This window comes from Aptenodytes patagonicus, chromosome 1 (genome assembly GCF_965638725.1).
Source record: "Aptenodytes patagonicus chromosome 1, bAptPat1.pri.cur, whole genome shotgun sequence".
Classification (NCBI taxonomy): Eukaryota; Metazoa; Chordata; class Aves; order Sphenisciformes; family Spheniscidae; genus Aptenodytes; species Aptenodytes patagonicus.
This window is the reverse complement of record NC_134949.1, coordinates 207,377,065-207,399,842: the sequence shown is the minus strand read 5'-3', so window position 1 is coordinate 207,399,842 and position 22,778 is coordinate 207,377,065. Positions and strand designations below refer to the sequence as shown.

General features: G+C 42.8%; 1 protein-coding gene across 1 annotated transcript in view; it reads right to left on the bottom strand.

Moving 5' to 3' along the window:
- Nucleotides 1-22,778, bottom strand: part of LATS2 (large tumor suppressor kinase 2) — a 56,571-nt gene that overhangs the window by 13,156 nt on the left and 20,637 nt on the right. Inside the window, exon 3 of the mRNA XM_076328113.1 lies at nt 1,526-1,658. Within this exon, the coding sequence (XP_076184228.1) occupies nt 1,526-1,658 (133 nt within the window). The remainder of the gene's footprint in view (nt 1-1,525; nt 1,659-22,778) is intronic.

The following is a 22,778-nucleotide window of genomic DNA, read 5'->3' as shown; positions in this document are numbered from 1 at the left end:
GTAATTAAAATGTTAGCCTAGAAAGATTTTTCAACCCTTTCAGAGGAAACGTATGGTCTTTAGGACAGGGTGTATTCTTTCACTTTAAGGAATAAAGCCTTTATAATATAAAGCAAAATACAGGTCAGTAATTCTCTCAAAGTTATTTTAAATTCTCCTTAAGGCCCAGTTGAGGCCACATTTGTGGGTGTATAAGGACAGAGCTCTCCAAATAGCAAACTGGCCACTCTGTGAAATGTTTTCTCAGGGTTTTCCAGAATTTCCTCAAATAATAAAACAGGAAGTCTAAGACTGATAGAAAGGGCAGCTGAACTGCTCGTTACACAGAACCATCACCCTTTCCCACCACAACTGAAGCTCCATTCCTGAGATTGACCATCTGGAAAATGAGGTCGTTCCCCGTTTCCGTCTTCCCTATATGTGGCTACCCTCAGGGTCCCCCAGGAGAGAAGTGGCTTTACTGAAGACCTCCTTCCTGTCCAGGGATTTCTCTTTGTAAACTGAATGGGCTTTCTCTTCCTCAGCTTTCCTCATCTCTGGACATGCCTCTCTATCAACTACACCAAATTTAACACCCTTCCCAACAAAGATCCTCACTTTGATCAAGAGGCAAGAAGGAAGGTGCTGCTGAGGTGGCCAAGAAGAGAAATTTGTCATGTGGAAATCACTTGCACTCAGTAATCTCAACTTATAACCACACTTAGAGGTCTGTACTACTGTAATCAGATTGATTGAATGGATTTGTTAGCTTCAACTAGTTCAACACAGACAAGATCTTTTAAGTCTAAATGTTGCCACTGACACAAGAGAAGTTCCTTGTCCAATGAAATAGGCCCCTGACAACAGCTCTCCAATCCGCTCAACCCTTCGTCCACTAACCCCTCTGCAGCATGTAACACAGGTTTGGCCAGTCAGAGGATGGTTATTTGTCTGCTTGGCCAATTTTTGAAACTGAAAGAAGATAAAAGTAACAAACTCTATCCAAACCAGAGTGTATCCTGATCACAGATCAAAAGCGTTCTGCAGTGCTGTAAGTGCTAATATCTGAATGGAAACAACACTTGCAAGGCCTTTTGTCAGCCATGGTCTGATGTTTGCTGATGAGGCATATGCAGGGCCCAAATCCTCCCATTATCTTGGCCCAAGCTATTTCTGCAGTGTACTTAGAAGGATGTTAACATGAATAAGTTCCTGGGAAGTGAGCTATCTCACAACTCCATAACAATTACTCACGTGCAAAACTTTTACTTTGCGGTAAACTTGAGATGATTGAGGTGATTTGCACTGAAGGATAAATAGCTTTGTGTTTAAGAAGGTAGGCTACAAATGTGCTCTTGCAAAGCAGGTGAGTTGTGTTCAGCTTCCAGCCCAGCTCACCTTGCAGGGCCATGTTCATGTAACTGTCTCCTACAAGAGTACTATTAAATACTGCCAATCCACTACTTCTCACCAGCAATGACTCTACTTTAAAAAATAGCTTATTGCAAGAAAGAAGAACACAATTTTTAAAAAAGTTCATGCTTACCTGGTGAGGTCTGCTTAATTACACGTACTATCTGTTCATTTCTAGGATCCAAGTAGCTCATCTTACTGATATACTCCAGAGCTGCTTCAATACTTCTGCTACCCGTCTGCTTCAGAGCTCGGACAGCCATCTCCTGTATAAAGCAAACAAGACTTGAATCACATTGAGACAAAACCCTAGCACTGTACTGCAGGCTAGAAAGCAGTAAGCGTTCTTACATTTATAGAAAAATTTTATAATTCACACCAGATCACAGCTGCCTGAAGCCAAACAGACTCATATTTTGAAAAAATTTGCATGCCTTATACAACTCAAAAATTAAAAGAAAATAAGAAAAAACACAACCTACCCAAACTCTGGCAATTAAAGAAACATCAAATTGAAATGTGTACTTTAAGATTCCTTAAAATAAACTTTGAGTCAAATCAGCATAGTTTGACATAGGATGAAATAGAATGAAATATTTAGCTTTTGGTATTTGAGAGCATGTGTCTCAGTCACACCTGAACACAGTAAAAGCTTTAAGGTTTTACAGATGCCAAAAGAAGCTAATTAGGCAGGGACTGATTTCTGCTGAGCAAATCCTGGCCCCACTAGAGTCAAGGGGGAAGAAAGATTGCTGTTTTCAGTACAGCTGGGACATCATTCACTATCTGTTTGGAAAATGACTAGCACACCAAACCGCATTTCACATTGTTAGTCTTTTTAGCTGTATTTTATTGGGCACACATCCATCGCTGAGAAGTTAATATGGGTGCCAGACACACAACCTGAAGACTAAAACTGGGGTAAATATTGTCGTGGTTTAATCTCAGTCAGCAATTAAGCACCACGCAGCCGCTCGCTCACTCTCCCCCCCCCCGGTGGGATGGGGGAGAGAATTGGAAGAGCACAAGTTAGAAAGACTCGTGGGTTGAGATAAAAACAGTTTAATAATTGAAATAAAATGATAATAATAATATGATAATAATAATAATAATAATACACAAAACAAGTGATGCACAGTACAATTGCTCACCACCCGCTGACCGATGCCCAGCCAGTCCCCGAGCAGCGGCCCCCCCCGGCCAGCTTTTCCCAGTTTATGTACTGAGCATGACGTCACATGGTATGGAATGTCCCTTTGGCCAGTTTGGCTGTGCCCCCTCCCAGCTTCTTGTGCACCTCCAGCCTCCTCAGTCAGTAGAGCATGGGAAGCTGAAAAGTCCTTGGCTAGTGTGAGCATTACCTAGCAACAACTAAAACACCGGTGTGTTATCAACTTTGTTCTCATCCTAAATCCAAAACACTGTACCAGCTACTAGGAAGAAAATTAACTCTATCCCTGCCGAAACCAGGACAATATCCACCCCTTATTCTATACCATTTGCATCATGCTCAAGTCTCACATTTTCCAGTACATTTTCATTAATCACCACCCCCTTTTATATATATATATATACACACATACACAGATATCATTCCCTTCATTTGTGGGCCATCCCTCTAAAATGTTCAGTGAGTTCATTTAGTCCATGACTTCAGGCTCCATCTGTCATAATAATCTTTCAGGGCAGGAAAAATGGAGATGGTATGTGGTGTTGGATTGTTTCATGTTGAAGTCAGTTCTGGTACCATCATCACTGTGCTTTGCTTGGTTTCACTGAAGTTATTCTTCATTAATCTGGGTGATTCTTATTATAATAACATTAGTATGGCATATAATATTATTAGTATTATTAGTATATCTGTGTATTATTAGTATAACTATTATAACTATAATTAGTACTTAACATCACATAATTCAGATCATTGGCTATTCTCACCCAAAATCAAATCCCCTTGAGGCACACATCGGACTTCCCCATCCTTCCGCATTATCCACCAAGTGCACCCAGGTCCTTGAGCAAAAGCAATCCCACGGATGGGTCTGCCTCTGCCCGAGGCAGGAATAACCCAGACTGTCTTCCCCAGCATATTTTTTATGTGCACTACAGGGACTTTATTCCCATCTACAGTACGTAAAAGTTCTGACTGGGCAGGGCCTGCTCGATTGGCAGATCCCCGAGTGTTGACTAACCAGGTGGCCTTTGCTAAATGCGTATCCCAATGTTTAAACGTCCCACCACCCATTGCTCTCAGCGTAGTCTTTAACAGTCCATTGTATCGTTCAATTTTCCCAGAAGCTGGTGCATGATAGGGGATGTGATACACCCACTCAATGCCGTGCTCTTTGGCCCAGGTGTCTATGAGGTTGTTTCGGAAATGAGTCCCATTGTCTGACTCAATTCTTTCTGGGGTGCCATGTCGCCATACGACTTGCTTTTCAAGGCCCAGGATAGTGTTCCGGGCAGTGGCATGGGGCACGGGATATGTTTCCAGCCATCCGGTGGTTGCCTCCACCACTGTAAGCACGTGGCGCTTGCCTTGGCGGGTTTGTGGGAGTGTGATATAATCGATCTGCCAGGCCTCCCCATATTTATATTTCAACCATCGTCCTCCATACCAAAAAGGCTTTAACCGTTTGGCTTGCTTGATTGCAGCACATGTTTCGCATTCATGGATAACCTGGGCTATAGTGTCCATGGTCAAGTCCACCCCTCGATCACGAGCCCATCTATATGTTGCATCTCTTCCTTGGTGACCTGAGGTGTCATGGGCCCACCGAGCTAGAAATAATTCACCCTTATGTTGCCAGTCCAGATCCACCTGAGCCACTTCAATCTTAGCAGCCTGATCCACCTGCTGGTTGTTTGGATGTTCTTCAGTGGCCCGACTCTTGGGTACGTGAGCATCTACGTGACGGACTTTTACAACCAGGTTCTCCACCCGGGCAGCAATATCTTGCCACAATGCGGCAGCCCAGATGGGTTTGCCTCTGCGCTGCCAGTTGCTCTGCTTCCATTGCTGCAACCACCCCCACAGGGCATTTGCCACCATCCATGAGTCAGTATAGAGATAGAGCACTGGCCACTTTTCTCGATCAGCAATGTCTAAAGCCAGCTGGATGGCCTTTACTTCTGCAAATTGGCTTGATTCACCGTCTCCTTCAGCAGTTTCTACAACTTGTCGCATAGGACTCCATTTGAAATCGTTCTTCTTTCGGGTCACTTGATAGAGAGGGTTTACAATCAGACTGTAATTTGGAATATGCATTCTCCAAAAACCCACCACGCCTAAGAAAGCTTGTGTTTCTTTTTTGCTAGTTGGTGGAGACATGGCTGTTATTTTGTTGATCACATCTATTGGGATCTGACGACGTCCATCTTGCCATTTTATTCCTAAAAACTGGATCTCCTGTGCAGGTCCCTTGACCTTACTTTGTTTTATGGCAAAACCGGCCTTCAGCAGGATTTGGACTATTTCCTTCCCTTTTTCAAAAACTTCTTCTGCTGTGTTGCCCCACGTTGGGCGCCAAAAAGGACTGTTGTGGTTTAATCTCAGTCAGCAATTAAGCACCACGCAGCCGCTCGCTCACTCTCCCCCCCCCCGGTGGGATGGGGGAGAGAATTGGAAGAGCACAAGTTAGAAAGACTCGTGGGTTGAGATAAAAACAGTTTAATAATTGAAATAAAATGATAATAATAATATGATAATAATAATAATAATAATACACAAAACAAGTGATGCACAGTACAATTGCTCACCACCCGCTGACCGATGCCCAGCCAGTCCCCGAGCAGCGGCCCCCCCCGGCCAGCTTTTCCCAGTTTATGTACTGAGCATGACGTCACATGGTATGGAATGTCCCTTTGGCCAGTTTGGCTGTGCCCCCTCCCAGCTTCTTGTGCACCTCCAGCCTCCTCAGTCAGTAGAGCATGGGAAGCTGAAAAGTCCTTGGCTAGTGTGAGCATTACCTAGCAACAACTAAAACACCGGTGTGTTATCAACTTTGTTCTCATCCTAAATCCAAAACACTGTACCAGCTACTAGAAAGGAAATTAACTCTATCCCTGCCGAAACCAGGACAATATGAATACTGTAGTTAAAATACTCCAACACAACCATGGTTAGTGTCCCCTGCTCTACAGCCAGCAAGTCACATTCTTCTGGAGTTTGTTTCTACATTTACTTATAGCTCAGGTATATAGAATACCTTTCAACAATGATGCTAGCCTCTGGTTGCAAAGCAAAATTCACAGATCCTTGCAAGGCTGCATGGTCTTTTCTGAAGTGATGGAGAGACTGAAATCCAGAGCTTTAATGTTAAATTCACATTGCTGAACTTCAGCCATCAAAAAGTTAGATACTTAGTTGAAAGTAGTTGCTGAGAACCTTTCTGTAATCACCTCCAAAAGACAATTCATAAAATAGATATACCAGGAGATAAACTGACCTTTGGTGACAGAAGATTAGAGGACTAATTTGAACTGGACTCCTAGCTCTTAGATGGCTAAAGTTGGATGAAATGAATGTCACCATCAAGGACTTTCCTGCAAATGTCAGTATCCTATTATCTTGCCACTGTAGTGCCATTTTTAGGGGAATTCTGTCATCACAACCTGCCCACTGAGCGACGAATCAGATGGAGTTTGTGCCTGCTTGGCTTGGCAGATGTGACGGCTGGGTTGGCACAAGCGCACCGCTCTCCCACAGGGCAGTTCTGCGCACCGGCTAGCAGTCAGGTAGCCTCAACATGTATGCCCCTTCCCCTTATCATCTGGAGCAAAGAGCAACTTTGCTCGACTGAACTGCAAGTACATGTAACATACTCACTAATTGTTTACTTAGCAAGGGAGGATCATCTCAGATGACACTAATTCACACTTAGCACAGAGCCACACACTGGCACTTGGCATTTTGCTTCGCTTAGCTCAATCCCCTCCTACTCCCCCCAAAATGGCAGCATTTTCTCCATTACTCAGAGGTTCTGCTTGGGGAATAGCTATATCAAGTTTGAATATTTTTCATACAATTTATGACTCATAATTCATAGAAAGGCAGTAGTTGGTTTCACATTTCCTATAGCTGAAATATTTCACTGGCATCAACACATTACTAAGGGCAATTTTAAATCAACAGAAAACTATTATGTATGAAGGAAAGAATTTCCCACAACGTTTTTTTCCTCTCTTTCTTTCTTTTTTTCTTCTTCTGGATACATTTCTAAAGTATTAGCAGATTCTCATCCTAGTGCTCAGCATTCTCATCATCCAGGGACTCTGGGCTTTACAGCCCAGTTCCACAAGGCTGCTAACACACTCTGCCTATTTACACCAGCTGGATCTAGCCTTAGATCACAAGTCTTAAAGTTTCCTAAATCAAATGTGCTCAACACACAAGACAAAGATCTTTGGGCTGGCTTGGATGTCAGGGTTTTTTTGGTTTTGTCTGCAATGGAATACCAAGAGAATAAATGCTTGGTAAGCAATTATCTTAATGATTGATAAAACAGCCCATATAATCCACTTCGCCCTCTCTTAGCTGTGTTAGCTGTATACAATTCAAAGGGGCTAAAATAGGTTAGTTTTTTTATCACCAGCATAGTGACATCATCTCTGAAAACACTCCTTTCCCCCCACCCCCTACTGTGGCACTACTTTCTCCTCTTTTGCCATTGCCTATGTCAGAAAAGCAGAGTAAAAATGACACTGGTCTATTTGAAGCTGCATGTTCTACCTGCATATTCTGCATGTTCACAGCAGATATGTTAGGGGATTCATATTTAAACTTCAGTGGGAATAATGGGAGGGGAAAAGCCCAATACATTTCACTGTGGACTGTATGATAACCTAAGAGGGCCAGCAAGAGCTTGGGACCGCAGATGTGCTGCTGGCAATCTCAACCCCGCAAGCCCCCACTGCAGCAGCCGCCCTGTGCTCCAGCTCACTGCCTCTCATCTTTCATTAGGTCAGCTCCCACCCTCCAAAGGGTTTCCTCATTACATACCCTGTTTGCTTAGCATTTACATTACTGCTGGAAAAAATGAAGTAAGTTTTTTTGTAGTTCAAAAGAACACCTGTGATTCCCCTGTGCAGCATCCCATAGCTTTGGCCCTTTCCCCCGTAGCTATCATGAGACGCAAATAGCCCCAGTTTCTGATGCTGGTTCACAAAAGCCTCGCATCATCTCCAAGCAAACGGAGAGCGACCAACAAAAAATAAACATTCCACATACAAAGGTTTTTCTCAGAGGCAGATCACATATAATCATAATTCTCCACCCAGGAGACAAATCCCTCTGGGGGCATACGATACTCCAGCAGAGTGGAGGGCAACAAGAAGCTCCAGCACTGATACAGCTGGCCTTTGGCCTCCTCTGCATTGTTTTTCCCATCACCATCCTCCATGGCCACAGCTCTCTCCCCTCTGGCAGCCACATGAAGAGGGCTCCGCTCATTCCAGCACCTTTTCATTAGGGATGGGGGACAAGCTGATGCATGGCTGAGGCTCATGGAGGGCGTGCTCTGTGCCTGAGGCGGCTGCTGGCTAATGGGGCATGGTAGCTCTCTCCTTCCTATATGCAACGCAACGATGAGCTCTGCTGAGCGAGGGAGCATGGCTGGGACGAGGCAGCAAACGCCTGGCCTGCAGGAGCCTGCTGAAGGGGAAGCTGGCTCCCTGCTGTCCACAGGGGCTAGAGCCTGGGCTGCATTTGCTGGAAATCGATGTAAGGACTGTTTTGAAGGATGGGAAGAAGGGCAGAAGATGGATTAAGCAGTGTCAGTAGTCACACTTGTTGGAAAGCAGAGGCTTAAGTGAGACGGACGGTGTTTATGAGAAGCAGCAGAATGGCTCAAGAAGAAGGAGAGAAATCAATGCCAAAATCTTGCAAAATGATACTGGAGACAGTAGAAGGGCTGAGGAAACAAGAGCACAGACACTGGGCAAGGATAAAAGTGCACAGCTACACTGACACAGATATAGCTGTCTTGATTTTACGCCACTCTAAGGTAAGTACATTTTAGAAAGAGAAGGAAAAAAAGACCAGATATAAAACATGAAAAAAAAAATCCGCTCAGAGCCATATCCAATGCCAAAACATTCAAGCAGGCACAGGATCAAATCCAGCTCCCACTGAGGTCAACGAAGATTTCCATTAACTGCAAGGTACACTGCATCAGGCCCTCCACTTTGGATTGTTTCCTTTTTACCAGGCCAAACGCTGTCAGCCACAGTATGGTTTGAGAAACCTGGCCGCTGGCTGCGTTCTGCTAACCCCACAGCCAGCTGTTGGGCTGCAAGGAGAAACACAAGCCACTGGCAGCGCACACATAAACCACAAGAGAACAGAGCAGTCCCAGCCCCAACCCATTCTTTGCATTCTGTGTATTCCCTTTGGAGGATTCAAACATCTCTCCATGCAGGACTTTCATGAACCTTTTTGCTTCCAGACATCACTAGCTGTTGGCAAAAAAATAAACCAGAAAAAGTAAAGATGAAAAGCTAAAAGGTGAAAATGTGCTTTTACAATTAACTCTAATAATTTTGTAATTAATGTTACAGCTGCAATATTAAAATGAGGTGTCAGTGGTCAGCTGTGTTTCTAGACAGATCTAATGGAAAACCAAAGTCAGGCCACAAACCACGAAGCAGATTGAGGCAACTCTGCAGGATCCCAAATTTGTGGGTTCATACAGAAAAATGGGCAGGGGGGGTGTTTCCCAGATAATTCCTACAGTGGGCTACCCAAGCCAGACAGCTGCAGTCAACACGCTCTCCGTTATTTCCCCAGTCTCGCGCCGGTAGAAGGCGAGAATCCAATCTCTTCCAAGAGATTTCAAGAATTTGCTAGAAGGAAGGCCACCTTTGAGCTCAGATGCTCACCAGGGAAAATCCTTGTTTGATGGTAAACAGATATTTGGATGTGTGCATATACAGACTTCATCTCACTCTGTGCTCTGTAGGCAATGTGAAAGGCTTTCCCCATTTTACCCTCCCGCCTGGCTGTACTCCACCAGCACTGGCAGAGGCTTGCGTTCTTGCTGTACTACAGGGTTGTCCAGCAACATTTTTCATTCAGAAAGCTCCTCGTTGCCAAGATGTATTTATCATCCAAGTGAAGATTGCACAAGAGGTTACAATAAGTAAGACTTTTCCCAAGAACATTGTGTCTGAAGGAGACAATAGGTCCTCCAAGATTTGGCAAGGGTAATTAATTGCTAACTACAACAAAAATTAATTACTTGCTTTCCATTCACAAAGAAGGATGGGTGACAGATGCAGGAAACAGATACAGGTTCCCTGCGGAAGGGAAAAAACTAAAGCTCATGCCAGAAGAGATGATCCAGAATTGATTATGAACCTTTCTGCAATAGCCCACCATTGTAGGAATTTTCATTCATGATTTTAAACGTGCAAAACCTAAGAAATTCAGGAAACAATGTGTACAATATGCTCTGTCAGGATTGCTGCAGCCCCACAGAACAGAGAACCTTATTTCATCATATTCTCTATCTGTAATTATTCTCTAGTTGGACGCTTCATCCAATTTTGTACTCTACTTTTGTTTTGCCTGTTTTCAGGTTGCTAAGAACAGGGGCTAAATTTTGCCCACAAATTCCCATGCCTATCTGTAACCCTGATTAAAATATTCTAGCCACATAATTAAGACGCTATCCTGAGAATCATTAGCGCTCTTCAGTTTTAGTGCATCAAAAAAGCAGGAGGAAATCAGCACTGGCAGAGACCTACCATGGGCCCACTTGTTTGCCCCAGGATCACTTAGTCCATTTATAAACCACATAACCCGTTCAGAAACTAACGGAGATCTACCCCAAGGCTAGTTAAAGAGTTTTCTGCTCCCACTGCTCCTGTTACAAAGCTCCTCCAAAGCTATACTGCTTTGGCGGTGATAAACCTCCCTCTTACTTTCAGCCTAAATCACGCAGGGTGAGTTTATTCCCTCTACCTTTAGTTTCGATTGTCTTTTAACTTCAGCAGCTCTGCTGTAACCTACAGAAAGCGAGCCCCCTTCATCCTAAGGGATGCTTGCAGCTTGGCCTCCTGGGCTAAACAAACCACATTCTTTTAGTTTTCTCTTGTAAAACAGGCTCTTCATTCTCCTTATCGCTGTAGTAGCCCATCTCTGTATCAAGAAAGATCAGACTGGGACATGGTTTTGATAAGAGCTGCACACACCGTTCTTGATGACACGCAAACAGTGGTGGAAAAGTTATTCTTGTGGTAAAGTCATTCCTTTTCTTTGTTGATTTCAGCAGAGGAAGTTTGAGTTTGGGGCTTTAAACACGGCTTTTAGTCCTTGCTTGCAGCATTTCTACCCTTTGTGCTCCTGAATTTATTTTCAGTTCTGGTAGCACTCCAGCCCTTAAGGTCATCCATTATTTTGGTAGCATGGTCCAGCCCTGCTTTGCACTGACTGTGCATTCCCACTTCACATTGTCGGAGTGCTTCCTTTTTTTTTTAATACCAGACTTATTAATGGAAAAAGTATGCAGAAGGGACACGCTGTAGTACATAAAGTTGGGACAGACAGAAAAAGAATATGGATAGATGATGAAATGTAAGACTTACTAAGTTAAATCACATCAACATATGAAAAAAATAACTGAACTGTAAATTAGGAATGGGGTATTACAGGTAAGGAACAACTTTAACCAGAAGGTTTTTATGTAACATTCCTAAGGGATATCTGAAGAACTAACAAAGGGAGTATGCCCAAAAGATAAAGGGAGGATTTTGGAAATGATACAATGCTCCAGTAAATGTCCTATCAGAAGAAAACCAAATAAAAATAAAACTACATGACATTCGCTGCTATGCCACTGCTCATTCTGCTTGCCTTCAAACTCTTTTAGTCTTGATTTAGACAGTCACCTACAGAGGGTAGGCATCTTTACTATTCTGTGTTTGTGCAGCATCTAGTACAATGGGGTCCTGCTATTGTTGTGTTTATGGCAGTATGACAACTTATTATTAAATAAAAGTAAGGTAATAAAGGCCAGCACAAAATATTCAACTTGGAGTAGTAGGCAAAAAGATGTTGGAGGGCTAAAGTGTCAATTCTCCTGGGTCCCAGGATAGAAACCCTCATATCACTACCACCACAAACCAATGCTGAAATAAGATTACCTTAATCCTCTAAGCCACAGGACATGGCACATTTCCTGTAGCTATGGAAGGAATGAGGCAAAATTAAACAGAAGTAACTACAGATTGAGAAGCATCTTTTGATGATCAAGATTATAGCTATCCAAAATATTTCCAGTATCTTTTCAGATTTAAACCAGATCTGGACGATCAAAAAGCAAACAAATGAACCAGACAAATGAAACCATTTGAAATTTAGTTTTTGTATTTTACTAGCCCTAGAGCTAATACAAAGTTCTTTCACAAGTATCACCAAAAAATCAAAATAAAAGGGCCATCATGACACTTCTCTAGTGTTTTTTCCCAGCTGTTTTTCCTTAAGCTCATGACTAATCAAAGCCATTTAAGTTCCTCCAAGAGAAAAAAAAAAATAATCTATAGACTTAGCAGGGTACTTATAAAGAACAACCATTGTAACACCTTTACCAACCTGGAAGGGGCAAGGGAGAAAAAAAACAGGAGCTGAGAACAGCAACTGGAAATATGACCTAGCTCCTTAGCAGGTGTCTCAAAAGGCACCAGTTACATCAAAATACTTTTTTAACGCTATGGAATTTTTATCAAGTAGCAGCATATAACTTCTTTTTTGGTCTTCTTGTTCTTTTAACTGAACTCATATAGTACATTCCCCCACTGCAGCTCCTTGTAAGACACACTGTGTTTGGCCACAGGTGTTTCACGGAGGACGCCTGCCATTTTACACTACAGTCCTTGTGTTCCACAAGTTGTTCAAATATGGCTCTTTGCATGAAAAGGAGAGATACGAACTTCAGGCTACCAGCCAATCCAAGGTCCCAAAGTTAAGACATTTGGAAATAAACCAAGCACGGCTGCTCAACATATTTCCAAACAAATGCTTGTAAAATGAAGTGAGTATTTATAACAAGGCATCTCCAGACAAAGAGCACGTATGTAAACACTTCAAGAAGCTCTGCTGAACTATTCAAGAGATGCAGTCTGCTTAAAGAAAAAACACACATGCACTGCAATGTCAATTTGCAAATTCAATCAGAACATTTAATCAGTCAACTCCTGTTGATGTCCCAGAGAGTATGTGTGTGTATGTACAGACACGCATGTAGATATTTTATGTGTGCACGTCTGTGTATGTGATTTTGTTGAAATTAATCTAATTTCAAGTAAGCCTGTGAGCCCCTTTGAAAGCAATATATTAAAAAAGACACAACACGTTCTTTCAAGGCCTTTGACATGATCCCCCACAACATCCTTCTCTCTAAACTGGAGAGGTATGGATTTGATGGGTGGACTGTCCGGTGGGTGAGGAATTGGTTAGATGGTCGCATCCAGAGGGTAGTGGTCAACGGCTCCATGTCCAGATGGAGATTGGGGACGAGTGGTGTCCTGCAGGGGTCTGTACTGGGACCGGTACTGTTTAATATCTTCATCAATGACATAGACAGTGGGATCGAGTGCACCCTCAGCAAGTTTGCAGATGACACCAAGCTGAGTGGTACGGTCGACACGCCAGAGGGACGGGATGCCATCCAGAGGGACCTGGACAAGCTGGAGAAGTGGGCCCATGTGAACCTCATGAGGTTTAACAAGGCCAAGGGCAAGGTCCTGCACCTAGGTCAGGGCAACCCCCAGTATCAGTACAGGCTGGGGGATGAAGGGATTGAGAGCAGCCCTGCCGAGAAGGACTTGGGGGTACTGGTGGATGAAAAGCTGCACATGAGCCAGCAATGTGCACTTGCAGCCCAGAAGGCCAACCGTATCCTGGGCTGCATCCAAAGAAGCGTGGCCAGCAGGTCGAGGGAGGGGATTCTGCCCCTCTGCTCTGCTCTGGTGAGACCCCACCTGGAGTACTGCGTCCAGCTCTGGAGCCCTCAGCATAAGAAAGACATGGACCTGTTGGAGTGGGTCCAGAGGAGGGTCACAAAAATGATCAGGGGGATGGAAGACCTCTCCTATGAAGAAAGGCTGAGAGTTGGGGCTGTTCAACCTAGAGAAAAGAAGGCTTCGGGGAGACCTTCTTGCAGCCTCTCAGTACTTAAAGGGGGCTTATAAAAAAGATGGCAGCAAACTTTTTGGCAGGGCCTGTTGCGACCGGACAAGGGGGAATGGCTTTAAACTAAAGGGGGGTAGATTTAGACTAAATAGAAGGAAGAAATTTTTGACGCTGAGGGTGGTGAAACACTGGCACAGGTTGCCCAGAGAGGCGGTAGATGCCCCATCCCCGGCAACATTCCAGGTCAGGTTGGACAGGGCTCTGAGCAACCTGATCTAGTTGAAGATGTCCCTGCCCATGGCAGGGGGGTTGGACTAGATGACCTTTAGAGGTCCCTTCCAACCCAAACTATTCTATGATTCTATGAAGAAATAAGGCCCTTATTTGTGTCACCAGGTAAGACAAGTAATTTCATTACATATATATACACACACACACATTTATTATAGCATTTCTGGAAGCACATCAGGCACTCTGGAAAGGATTTGGAAAGGGAAGGCCTGCAGGAAGCTGGAAGAGGTCCTGCCCCAGGCAACAAACCTGCACTCTGCATGAAGCTCAAGTGTCATGAAAGAACAATTACAAACAGGCAAGGAAAGAGCAGCCACAGTATTAACAACACTAATGGAAAGAGAGTGAGAATAATCAAAAGCCATGATGAATACCACTTCTTTTTTTCCTTTCTTCCAAGCCAGCAGGGAAGCAAGAACAGAGCTGAGCTGCTCTGTCCCAACCAGGACACAGGCATGAGAGGAAGGGAAGCAGAGTGCAGAGAGCCCCATCACAGAGACAGCTTAATGGATAGACCTGAGGGGCAATGACAAGGAGCCTGTTCTCCCCATGCCACCGGCCTTGGAAAAAGCACATCTGTGGCTGAAGAGCTGGTGGTAGAACCCTAGTGTCCCCAGATATTTGGTGGAGACAGTGACACTGTTAGCACCCAAGATACACGGTGACTTGCTGCCTACCTCAGAGGCTCTAGCACCCCTTTCTGAAGGCACCTCCTCTTTCCCCCAACTTTTGAAGGAGCACGGGCTCCTGATTTAGCAATCAAACTTGGCCAACAGTAATAGGCAGCAGTAATATCTCCCTGAGTACTGAAAGTCCCCATTCTGGAAAACACACACTTTGCTTCAGATCCCACATCAGAACAGAGGTGTAAGGAGTGAGCACACAGAGCATTCAGTTTTGAATACACATAGTACTACAGGACTATCTATATACCACAATTCACAGGCCAGGTTTGCATTAACGGTAAAATAAAGGAGAGGGGAAAGTGTGTATTTGTACGTCTTCACTGCTCGAGGTATCTCCTAGCTGTACAAAATCCTTTCTACTGTGATGGCACCCGAAGCCTTCTGCACTGCGCTGAACCCTACACAAACACAAGGGAAGAATCCTATTCTAAAAACTATTTCTAATTTAAAACAGAACAAACAATTGTATATTCAGCCATAACTGTTCCTCATTACTCTTTAAGTCTGCTCATTGGAGAGCTATTTAAACTATTTAGAGTTCGGTCTAACCAAATGACCCATGGCGGGTGCATCAACAGACAGAAAGTTGTACAAATCTCTCCTAATCTTTCTTCAGCACTGGAGCAAAGGGAACTCAAACCAGGAGCACTATTATGTGCTAATTCAGAAATCTTATACTGAGGCCAAATCATGTTATATAAACAGCATTTATAAATTACTGCATTGGCAGGTTTATGTTACAGAGCAGCATGGAAGAGCTTTGCTTACTTCCTGCATGTACACAGCTCCTTTCCAAAGATGCTATTTTACTTCCCTGAAATCCCCCCACTTCGGTGACAGGAACAGGGAACTTCGCACCCTCTGGACACAGTCCATACCAGGTTCAGCCTTGGCTCCAGCTCACTCCTGTCCCTCCTGACTGGCAGCCACTGCGGTGACCTGCACTCTGTCACACAGTGCCTCAGCCATATGCCTTTCATTAACCAGTGAGGCTTAAGAGTTTCCCCTGTTCCCACAAGTCAAGCCAAGCCAAGCCACGCCATTATTCATCAATACTTTTAATATTACAAAGGTAACATAACATCCTACAATAGCTTTTGAACACTGAAGAAAAGGAAATGGAGGGCAATTAGAAAACAAATTCAAGTATAAGCAGATGAGTTGTCCCAAACCAAGGAGCATCATCATCTTCCTGTAATGTTCACTGAAAACCCCTTCCAGGTTCCTGTTCACATTTTTTAGTAACTAGAGGTGTTACCAAACATGCCATCCCCTTTTCATACCAAGCCCAACACTAGGCCAGCTCCAAGGCTTACAACTGTGACTCAAAGAACAAGAGTTGCCCATCTGGTACTCCAAATCAAATCCTTTGCACAGGGCAGAGAAGTCCAAGCCAGTGGAGAGCCTGTTACCAAGCCTCTGTGTTTTGATTCAAGTTGCTGAAGTCTTGAATGCAACACCTCCCATCTCCCTATCTTCTATTTACTTTATCCTAACAGTAAAGCAGTTGAGTTGATGCAAAGAGCAGCGAATCCTTTCAACAGCAACACTGTTTGCCAAAAGCTATTAGCAGACAATATCAGGTGTTACAGCCTTTATAACTAGGAGGAAGATATGCATGGGGCAAGAATCTTCAAATACTCAGTCACCATTTGGTTTGAAACCTTCCTCTGGATTGGTATGATTTACATCCAGAAAGCAATAATGGATTCTGAAACTCAATTTAAAGACAGAATTCAGCTTGAAAAGACAAGAACAAGAAGCGGTTTCCTATCGCTTCTTCCTAAGGTGTATTGAAACCATCAGGAGAGCTGCTGTGCATTTCACCAATGCCATCAGAAAGTTTTCCCACCCAAGAGAACGGGCAGATTTCAGCCAGCCTAATTCCTCCTTACTCCACTTCTACCCTTGTCTGACTCAGCCTAATGAAACGTGCAAATTTGGCCAACAGTGCTGACATTAATACCAATATAAGCATTAAATGCCATTTTGAGAATATTAATAAACACTGCAGCACCCAGCAAAGAACCAATACAAGTTCCTAGGGAAAAAATCTTAGGAAGTTGGCTTCAGGAATTTATTGATTTCACTAAAATCTCACGAACTCTCACCACACATGGAACACGGTAAAGAGCCTTGCACAGAAGGCATCTTCAAAGTTGAGTTAGAACTGGACCCAACCTTGAGGGAAAGGTGCACCACACTGCAGAACAGCACTGTTGTTTTAAGAAAGGGACTCCAGTATAGGTTCATTTCCAATTGTGTACCTGGATCCTCATGCATGAAATCCAGCCATGAATAAAAAATGGTATCTGCTACTCTGTTCTCTGGGGGGTCCAAGTGAGTGTCCCTACGCTCAAGGCATGCAATCTTAAAAAACAAAACCAAAAAACAACTTACTCCTGACATAATGCATCTTAAATGCATATTAAATGCACCTTAAATGCAATATCTTAAATATTTAAGATATTAAATATATTAAGATAGCAGTTCCAGCAAAAGGAACACCTTGCTGTGCAAAGGCCAGTTGCCATTTAAAAAGCACTATATAAACTCTTCTAAGTAATCTCTTGGAATCAGGTTCTTTCAGGTTCTTTTTCTCAAGTGGGATGCTTTGCAGTCTCAGTATTTTACCCTTCTTAGTAACCAGGGCACATTTGCTGCAAGAGCAGCAGGCCATCCCTGCTCTCCTCCAGACCCACTTTTCACATACTGAGCTGTCAGAATGATAGCGTGACTCCTTCCTACTAGCACCCACATCCCCCACCTTTTTTTTTTTTCTTTTTGAGACAGCAGTTGCTTACTCTATCAGGGCAAGTAAATCAAGCTGGATAGAATAGCAGTTCCGTTAATGTTTCATGATGAGCTTATTCCTCTTCGTTAGCAGCAAGTGATGTGTTTGCTAATTTTATTGCTCACGCGTTAGCCAAGAATGCATTTGGCTGGCATTACGTTTACAATAATGCTATTTGTGTATCAAAGCATTTCTTTCCAGCAGCCACAGACACTAAGATGAGTGCTTCCCATTACCCTTCCTTCTACTATAAAGATACATACATATTGAGTTTATATACAAAAGAGGATTTTTACAAATATTCACAGAGTTTGCAAATGATTTCTTAGCCAAACTGGATACAAGGGACTTGTAAACTGGGTATTCAGATTCAGCAAGATGAGTTATGAGGTTTGTTGTCCAGGAATAAAGCCCCAAAGCATAGAAAAGAATTGTGTCAAAGACTGGAAGAGCTTTTTGCGCTGCCAAAGTCAGCTGTTCCCCAGAAAGTCACACGGTGCTGCAAATTTGCAATGCTTAGTACTGTTTATTGCGTTTCTCCATACTCAACTCTACAAATTGAATTTTGCATCTATCCCTGTTAATGGTGCCTCGGTCATTTTTACTCACTGCTGCCTACTTAAGGCATTAGAAGTTTCCTTATATTTCGTAAGACTTTAACATTTAAAGAGTGATACTCCTCTCCCTTCCTTTTCTTGTAACTTCATATGTTTTTTTTTCCAGTTTTAAACCACTAGAACTTTCAAGTGTTGTTTTAAAACCTCTTCTCCAAGGCAAGAAAAATTCAAGTAAAGACAGTAAAATTAAGTCGCCCATTCGTGTTCAAGGTCAAATACTAACATAATTTTCCAAACAAGGTTCAAGCATATTCCCGATATGGCCTTTAGAAGTTTAGGAGAGTTTTTGGTCCCCTTAATTTTTCTTTGGGGAGTACTTTAATAGAACTATAAAACCTCCAGGATATCTGGTTGGAATGCATTACCACTGAACTGTTCTCTCCTTTGAGGATTGATACCACAATGGGACCCCAACTGACATCAAGCAGTAATGCACAGTCAAAAAGAAAAAAAATAAATCCAAGAAATATAGCTCCATTGTGAGACAAATGAAGGCCACTTCTCCCTCAGCCTCACAGTCCAATGCAACACATCTCACGTGACTGAAGAAACATCTGGGTTTTATCTTGAGATTCCTAGTATTTTTCAGTACAGACACATACACACACACAGAACGCAAGTGTGCTGGGCAAGACACCTTGGCATATTTATTGTTCAAAGAGTAGGAAGATGTAGAACTCTTACATACAATATTATTTTTCAAAAATTTGTTGGCATTTTAAAATTTTATTTATTAATTGTAATGCTATCTTTCTTTTTAAAAAATTCTCATTCAAAAATATAAAAGGCATTCAGCTTTTAACATTTTAAAATCAATATGCTCAACCTTGTAATACAATATACTCAAACTCTGCAGCACTAGGGATCTCATTAGACATTTTCCAGAAGTCTTCATGCAGCGCCTAGTTTCATTAACTCTATCAAATACACATGTATAAGTACAGGTCCAAAAGTAAGAATTGCTAAACACCACTGACTGCCACTTAATGATTTTTAAGACTACAAAAATACCCCTTTGTACTAAACGCTTCATATGACTGCTAGTCACTGCAGCTTTCTGCAGTTGCAAGATAAAACTCAACTCTACCAGTGCTAGAGGCAAAAAAGGAAAAGAGAAAGAAAAAAAACCCAGCTGGATAAAATATCTTAAGGTCAGGCTTTTTACATGTAAAGCAGCCGCAGCAAAATTATTCACATTCTTAGCACATAGCTGACCGGGACAAGATTCCACGGAGAGGCAAACAATTCCCCCAAGAGAGCAGCTGCATCTTCCTCAGCTCGGGAGCTACTAGGGGGAGGGAGAAATGCCCACCAGGGTCCCCAAAATTCTTCCCCCCCAAGAGTGGGAAGAAAATGAAAGACGACTTCTGCTCCATGGTAATGCTTCACACAACCACTCCTTTTCTGTGCTCAGTGAGAACAGAGAAGTGTAAAAATAAATAAATAAATAAAAATAAAGCCAGTTGGTAACACATACTTTGATCGATGTCCTAGAGGAACCTTGTAAGCAGACACCAAGTCTGGTAAAACATAGAAGAGTATGGGGGAAATATTAGGTAATATTGAGTAGAACAACTGAAAGGAATACAGTCATCCGGCTTTGCTTTTATTGCATAATTCTTTTCAGAAGTATCTTTTGAAAGTATAAAACCATTTCTGTCTAGGTTTCCACAATCTCTCTCAAACTGTCCTTTTTTTGTCTCTTATTTCCTTAGCAGTATCTTAACTCAGTTCACCTCGACATTGTTTCTGTTGGCTACTAGCCAAGTGGCACACTTTAATAGTCAAGACACACAGTACTGAAGAAGCATCTTTCTCGCTCCGCTCCATTTACATGCAAAGGCTGTGATATGTATAGGTTGCTGAAAGTAAAGAAATCCTCTTACAAGATCCTCCTCAATGCCATCCCCTTAACATTAGTATCTCCTCACGAACCTGCCAGTAGCCATCAATGAAATCAGCCACAGCAACATGAAAAATGGCCGTATCGCTACTTTCAGCATTCATAACTTAGGATTCACATGTTATCTTCCAGCTGCAAGTCTGTCAGTAGAAAACTACTCCCACCTTGTCCCTGGCTGCCTGTCACTGCTCCCTGTGCCTGAGGTATCACCTGCTTCCCTCTTGCCTGACCACACTGCAGTCTGCTCACCACCAGAGGCAGCTGGGTTAGCACAGACCTATGATTTAGCTCTTGAAGCTAACTCGGCTCATTTTGACCCAAGTGAGCTAGGGTTAACTCCAGCAGCAGCTCACTGGGGCAGTAAGACCTGGGTAAGAGCAGGAGTAAGAAGAGACAGCACTGAGCAGATGGCCGTCTCTGGAGCACAGCTGGAAGGAGGAGAGCATGTGAGCACAGGCTGAGCTTTCTCTCGGCATTTCCTCTGATGGTGGTTGACAGCCAAGGCAGCTGCCACTGCTCTCAACTTCTCTGCTCCTTTCTGTGCCCCGTGCCGTACCCCCCAATTGTGCTTGTGTCCCTCCCACCATCCCCAAAAAGTTATTTTTAACATGGATCGGTTCCCTGATCAGTCACCGCTCAGCTCCGCAAACATTGTGCTGGCACAGCTTGCGAGAATGAACTGGGGAGGAACACGCGGGAAGACGGGTGGCTCTGGCAGCACTACCGAAAGCTGCTCTCCTAAAGGCCCAGCCCAGGAGTCTCCTCTCCTTCCTTCACACCAACCTACAAACTTCCCAGGTGAATGGAATAGTCTTGTGATATCTCCAACCATAAGGTTTTTCTTTTTTTTTTTCCTCTATGCTGCCTTAAGAAAGTTTTTAATTGCAGTATTTTGTGTGTTGGTGTCACATTAGATTTAACAAGCTAATCCCTCTCTTACTTGTACAGTTATCACCTAATATTTCAAGGCTACAACAGGACATTTTTCAGAAATACATTTGATCATCTTAAAAAGATATAGCCAAGGGGAAACAGTCTTACATGACAGGTTATAAATCAACATGTTAGACAAGTAATTTTAAACCACAGGAGGATGAAAAAAAAAATCTCACTGTATCAAGCCAATAAAAACCCTGTAACACTGACTCTAGAAGATATTGGACCTATTCCATAACAACTATATTTCTTAGGAAAATACAGTATTTTGAACTCTAAAGAAGTCTGAACTTGATTAGACTGAAACAAAGGAGAGGGAGGAAAGCAGAGCAGAGGACACGATTCCCCTCATACTTCCTCCACAGTTGAATTCCGAGGAGGAAGCTTGAGAAGGCTCAAGCAGATAAAGAAACCGTTCCCTTGACCAAGTCACTCAGTGTTGACACATTTGCTTACTAGTTCCCAGTAATCCTGGCAGTGGATCAACATTCCTCACCTCCCTCCTTCAAGCCTTTACTCAAACTTTTAGGAGATTGTTGTTTTCCAGTGCTCTCAACCCATGTCACTTGGTAGGAGAACAAATGCCAATTGTTTTTCAGGCTTCATTATTATTATTGTTATTACGGCACATGCTCAGTTCGATGAATACTATTCAGAGACAGCAATGTTTCTTCTGAGATCTTTAAGGGTGCAAAATATTAAGAAACCAATAAGAGACAAGTAATCACTCTTCTTCCTTGAGAAAACATATTCTTAAAAGTGAGGTCTATAGCAAAATCGCTGGGCAAAATTTTTCTCAAATATTTCAGATGCAGAATGAAACCTGGCCAGTGCTTTGACGGGATAACACTAGCAGTAACAAGCACAATGCTACGTGGCCTGGAAGGGAGGCTTCATAATACAGCATCCCAGAAACTAAGACTCAACAATGTGCAGTAGCGCACTGGTGAACGTCTCAGTTTCTGGATGAAGTAAAAAAAAAAAAAATACATAGTTTCTATGCACCTGTTCTACAAAGCTGCCAAAGGTAAAGATATGTGTCTGGTTGGGCAATCAAGTTCCAAGTTCCTAAATTTCCCCTACGAGAACTGGGTAGAGACAGTACTTCTACTGGTTTCTAACCTGTGTGCGTGTTGCTAAGTACTGTTAAACAGATGTCATTGCATCACACTGCACTGCAGGTTCATGAGAAGATCTGCATTCATACTCTTTGAGCATGCCAAGCCCAAAACAAAGCTAAGCCTCCATGGTAATGATACTTGGAGACAGTCTCTGTATTTTGATGATCGAGTTCATGCTACACCAGTAAACTCCGAGAGGTCGTCTCGGAGTAATTTCTATAGCTCCAGAGAAACACTCTTTCCTCACTTCTACTGTGTGTGCATCTTACTTGGGCTCCTGTCTGTGTGCACACTGCCCTGGAAATGCTGTGAGACACAGAATTACAGATGCAATGATTGCTGAACAGCAGTGTTCAAGAAGACACTCTGCTTCCAAGGTCAACATTCACTTCCCGTAACAAGCACTGCAACTGTCTATTCCGTTTCTCCAAGGCATCCATCAGCTCTTAAAATTGTTGACAATATGATTAATTATTTTTAATCAAGCTTTTCAGTATCTGCCACCACCTTCAGAGACTAATCACAGAGGCCAATGATAAGCAAGCTTAGAAATATGCGTGTGTATATATATACATGTACAGAAAGATGTGTGAAAACCTGAATTTAGGCAATTTTTTTCCACCACTGAAATTTGTAGGATTTATGTTCTAGAACATGCAATATCTGAGATGTTGGAACTATCTGAAATACTACCATGCAAAGAAAACAGTAATATAGTCATAGTAGTTCCATATGCAGCCCATTATTTGAATGACTATGATTCTTATATATCAATTTTAATAGTCAGTTTTCAACTTTCAGCTTGTCTCTGCAAAAGGGTAGAGCTAAGAATATAGAGTAGAAGTACCCCTAACCTGTAATAATCTGACAGTCTGCATCTTAAATAGGATCTATATCCTAAATGCCAA